This window comes from Chanos chanos, chromosome 3 (genome assembly GCF_902362185.1).
Source record: "Chanos chanos chromosome 3, fChaCha1.1, whole genome shotgun sequence".
Classification (NCBI taxonomy): Eukaryota; Metazoa; Chordata; class Actinopteri; order Gonorynchiformes; family Chanidae; genus Chanos; species Chanos chanos.
In genome coordinates, this window is record NC_044497.1 from 1,087,501 (window position 1) to 1,092,500 (window position 5,000).

The 5,000-nt window shown below is 45.5% G+C and overlaps 2 protein-coding genes across 6 annotated transcripts in view; both read right to left on the bottom strand.

Moving 5' to 3' along the window:
* The window catches only part of mprip (myosin phosphatase Rho interacting protein), a 62,663-nt gene extending 61,396 nt beyond the window's left edge, over positions 1–1,267 (bottom strand). For all 5 annotated transcript variants that reach the window (XM_030767076.1, XM_030767073.1, XM_030767074.1 and 2 more), the window contains exon 1: positions 58–1,267. In XM_030767076.1, the coding sequence (XP_030622936.1) occupies positions 58–177 (120 nt within the window). In that variant the 5' untranslated portion in view covers positions 178–1,267. The remainder of the gene's footprint in view (positions 1–57) is intronic.
* A 618-nt stretch (positions 1,268–1,885) lies between these two features.
* mfsd1l (major facilitator superfamily domain containing 1-like) overlaps positions 1,886–5,000 on the bottom strand; it is an 8,898-nt gene continuing 5,783 nt past the window's right edge. Inside the window, exons 12-13 of the mRNA XM_030767085.1 lie at positions 4,847–4,958; positions 1,886–3,636 (exon numbers count right to left, since the gene is read on the bottom strand). Coding sequence (XP_030622945.1) covers positions 3,478–3,636; positions 4,847–4,958 — 271 coding nt within the window. The 3' untranslated portion in view covers positions 1,886–3,477. The remainder of the gene's footprint in view (positions 3,637–4,846; positions 4,959–5,000) is intronic.

Genomic DNA, 5,000 nt, shown 5'->3' on the forward strand with positions numbered 1-5,000 from the left:
CGAGACAAATTTGTGAAGTTTGGAAACAGTTTGATGATGAAAAAAACAGTTATTTACCTGACTACAATCTTCATCGTTCAGCAGATGCGACTCGCGGGGTTTGAAACAGTTCTGACATTTACTCTTGTTGAAGATGTTGGCCTGGAATTTCCGGCATGGGTTGTCTTTGGCGGACATAGTTGGATCGGTTCAGTCAGCCAGGCTTTAGAAGACAGCGTCTCAGCTGATCTGTATCCCAACGGCGGCTCTTCGGTACTCGCCGAAGAACTGCGCAATTTATTTATCCTAAAAAAAAAACGGCGAATGTGAGAGAGTCAGTCCTCCCCCGCGTGCTGCAGTTACCTCAGCCGTGACAGCTCTCCTAAAGCCGGTCCAAGGCTCGCGCAGGTTCGACGCTGTCGTTGCATTCCCGAAATTATTATTAAATTCCCGAAATTCCTAGGTTACTGTTAAACTGTTCCAGAAAAGATGATGTTATAGAGGGATCCAGTTCAACTGTCTCCCTCACATGAAATCAAGAGCGGGGTCCACACACACTCAATTACTTAGACACCCTAAATCTCATACTCAGGCTTCCACTAACGCTGTCTCGTGAGCAGTCGTAGTAGTTTTGATCGGAGATCGTTATGATGGTCCCATGCTCCCATAGCAGCAAACGGGATGGCTACAATTATAAGTCAAAGTTTATCTGAAGCTCACAAAACAAAATCGGAATTTGTGCGTATGATATTGGGTGTGAGTCAGTCCTTTCAAGTTATAGTTCCAGTGTAAAAAAAAAAAATTTTCACTCTCTCCAAAACATTGTTACGCAGGTGACGCTTTAACCATGACCTCTTCGTCGCAACTGTCCGCGAGAGCTTCCGTAACGTTACAGATTGTGAGAAGAGTGAAAAAGGCGTTAAATTCCTCCGCAACCATTTAGTCAAGGCTAGCGCATCCTATTCCTCTCCATTGTGAATCTGACTTTGACGCGACACCGTGCGCTTTGGCATTTGCGACTGCTGAAGGACAAAAACAAGTTCAGTTCGAGTGTGTAAACTTATAAACCCCGCAAAGGAAAACAGGGGGGTCGGCTTCTAGCGTACAGCCTCAATTGATCCATTTACTGTTGCGTAGTGTGTTGCGTAGAGATCCATTTTAAAGCGTGAGGCTGTTTTTCTCAAAGTGCGGCTTTCCAAACAGGTAAACAGTCCAAACTATCCCACGGTATAGCTACTCCTCTCCCGTGCCCGTTGCATGACATGGGAATACCATGAAACCCATCTAGCGAACTGGAATTTTCACAAACTCAACGGGGAGCCCTGGAAAGGAGAGGAGGGGCAGGGGCGGAACGAACGCGAAACGACTTGACTGTCAGGAGCGCTCACCAATGAAAACAGACACACGCCCACTAAGCTAGAACACAATTGATGTGTGACCAATAGGAAAAAAAGGGAGCCTGCCCATTTTTATGGACCAACGGGAATCAGGTTAGGTGTACAATACAAGGTTTATTTACAGTAGTAATGTGTAGACCTTGGAAATAGTGATGTATTAATGACGTATCTGCCGCGAACTTCCACAGGCCGTCTATTGTAGGTATGAAATTTGGTAAACTAACTTTGTACATAACTGCGTAACTGCCTTAAACTCGAAAGATTATCACAGCTGTTCCATCAAAGTCAGTCCGGGCATTTTAACCGATCGCTAGCGCCTCCTAGTGGAAGCGACGCAGCAGTTTGTGCGCAGAAAGTACAATAATAAACTAGACATTGCTGACATTGTTTTTTGATCGATTATTTCCCCAGAATGATGAGTAATAAAAAAAATACATGAATAAATCAATAAAACCACTGGAAACATCTTAACTGACCAAAAAAAAAACCCTTTATTCAGTTTTGCATTCATAGTTTTAAAAAACAGTTTCCACAGGCAGATCAATGCCACCAAACATAATGGCCCTTTGCCCAACCACCTGTATTTCTTCCCTATGTCCCTTACATGTCTAAGTGACAGACCAGCACTGACAACACGGTAGTTCTAGCGAGTTTGGTACACCACACAGTTCAACCACACAGTTTTAACATGTCCACTGGTTTAGATGGACACACTGGTTTAGATGGACACACTGGTTTAGATGAGGTTTAAACCCTACATAGTGTTGTCCGGTGTGTGATCAGGGCTTCTGAGAGAAGAGTGGCATAAAGAATCAGACAGAGGGGTTTAAGACAAGGCACACGTTCATCCAATCACACGCTCTCATACAGAGGGGTTTAAGACAAGGCACACATTCATCCAATCACACGCTCTCGTACAGAGGGGTTTAAGACAAGGCACACATTCATCCAATCACAGGCTCTCATACAGAGGGGTTTAAGACAAGGCACACGTTCATCCAATCACAGGCTCTCATACAGAGGGGTTTAAGACAAGGCACACGTTCATCCAATCACAGGCTCTCATACAGAGGGGTTTAAGACAAGGCACACATTCATCCAATCACACGCTCTCATACAGAGGGGTTTAAGACAAGGCACACATTCATCCAATCACAGGCTCTCATACAGAGGGGTTTAAGACAAGGCACACGTTCATCCAATCACACGCTCTCATACAGAGGGGTTTAAGACAAGGCACACATTCATCCAATCACATGCTCTCATACAGAGGGCAACAATACACTGAGAACACATCATACAAACTCATTCAGCACACATCAGATAATCCATCACTTCTCACCCTGTTACACATCAGATAATCCATCACTTCTCACCCTGTTACACATCAGATAATCCATCACTTCTCACCCTGTTACACATCAGATAATCCATCAGTTCTCACCCTGTTACACATCAGATAATCCATCACTTCTCACTCTGTCACACATCAGACAATAACACATCAGTTCTCACTCTGTCACACATCAGACAATAACACATCAGTTCTCACTCTGTCACACATCAGACAATAACACATCAGTTCTCACTCTGTTACACATCAGACAATAACACATCAGTTCCCACTCTGTTACAGATCAGATAATAACACATCAGTTCTCACGTAAATCACAAAAACTGGTTATGAGTTAACGGAAATGTAATATGAATCAGAAGTTGGCAGTGTCGTATGTTTCTCTCTCTCTCTCTCCCTCTCTCTCTCTGTGTGCGTGGGTGTGCGTGCGTGTGTGTGTGTGTGTGCGTGTGTGTGTAAATAATGGGGACGTACATGCATAAATCTAAAAGCCTTAAACATCTTGATACAGTGGACACACACAGTGCATCCGTAGAAAACCCTCTGTTATCTGAAGTGAGGCTGAATACTCTGCTGGTTTCTGATTCGCTGTGAGGAAGAGCATCCCGCCCCTTTACTGGCCATTTAAAACCCTCTCTTTAAAGAGTCAGACGGCACAAGATCACATGACTGCGCGAAAACCGAAGAGGAGAGAAAGATCCTCAGAAGGACAACGCTAAAGAGAGAGGGAGGAAACGAGAGAGTCGTCTAGGTTCTGTTAATAGAGGGTGAGGAGGTCAGCCCTTCATCCTCCTCCTCCTCCTCCTCTCCCTGCCCATCTCTCTCCTCCTGCACCAGGGCCTCTCTGTCCGCTCCTCCTCTGGTCTCAGCGCCAGATCGCTTGGTGGTCTTATTCAGAGTTCCCCCCTAAACACAACCGAAAGCACAACACCATTATGACATCACACAGCAAACATATGACATCACACAGCAAACATGTGACATCACACAGCAAACATATGACATCACACAGCAAACATATGGCACCGCATTTGCAACATTAAAACACAAAAGACACCATAGACATGCACCTTATTAACACATTACAAACCAGTGCTTCACCAGTGCTTCAAAAAAGGGGCTTTTGAGGAATGTGCCTCCAGACAAACTCACAGCTGACTCACAGAGAGCACACTGGCACTGTGAACCCATCAGCTGACTCACAGAGAGCACACTGGCACTGTGAACCCATCAGCTGACTCACAGAGAGCACACTGGCACTGTGAACCCATCAGCACTCTCACAGTACATCTTATACACAGACAGTGGATGTGTCAGAGAACGCAGCAAGTACACAACATTACAGAACCAATACAGGGAAAATGACATCGCTAACATTTCACTCTGTCAGAAAGAAAATACATTTACATCATTTGACTTACTGACTGACAGTTATTCTCACACACTCTCCCTAACAACAGAAACAAAGCAGACGAACGCACACAGGCACACACACACTCACACAGACACACACACACACACTCACACAGACACACACACACACACTCACACAGACACACACACACAGATCAAACTCACTACCCTCGGATGCTTCACTTGTCTGGCCTTAATATAACACACTCCACTAGATCACTACCATGCCACACATCAATCCCCGAAGCTCAGACATGTCACATCCATAACACACACCAGTCCCCGAAACTCAGACATGTCACATCCATAACACACACCAGTCCCCGAAACTCAGACATGTCACATCCATAACACACACCAGTCCCCGAAACTCAGACATGTCACATCCGTAACACACACCAGTCCCCAAGACTCAGACATGTCACATCCATAACACACACCAGTCCCCGAAACTCAGACATGTCACATCCATAACACACACCAGTCCCCGAAACTCAGACATGTCACATCCATAACACACACCAGTCCCCGAAACTCAGACATGTCACATCCATAACACACACCAGTCCCCGAAACTCAGACATGTCACATCCATAACACACACAGTCCCCGAAACTCAGACAGCACAGCTCACACCTCAGGAACACAGTGAGTAGAGGAAGTGATGTAAGCAGAGACAGGAAGTGAGGGCTGGGTGACGTACCTGTCTGTGATCGACGATGTTGAGTAGGATGGAGGTGATGATACAGCTGATGGTGTTGGCTAACATGAATAACATCATCCTCTGCCAACGCCACAGCGGGATCTTAGCATCACTGCACATACACACACACACACACACACACACACACACCACA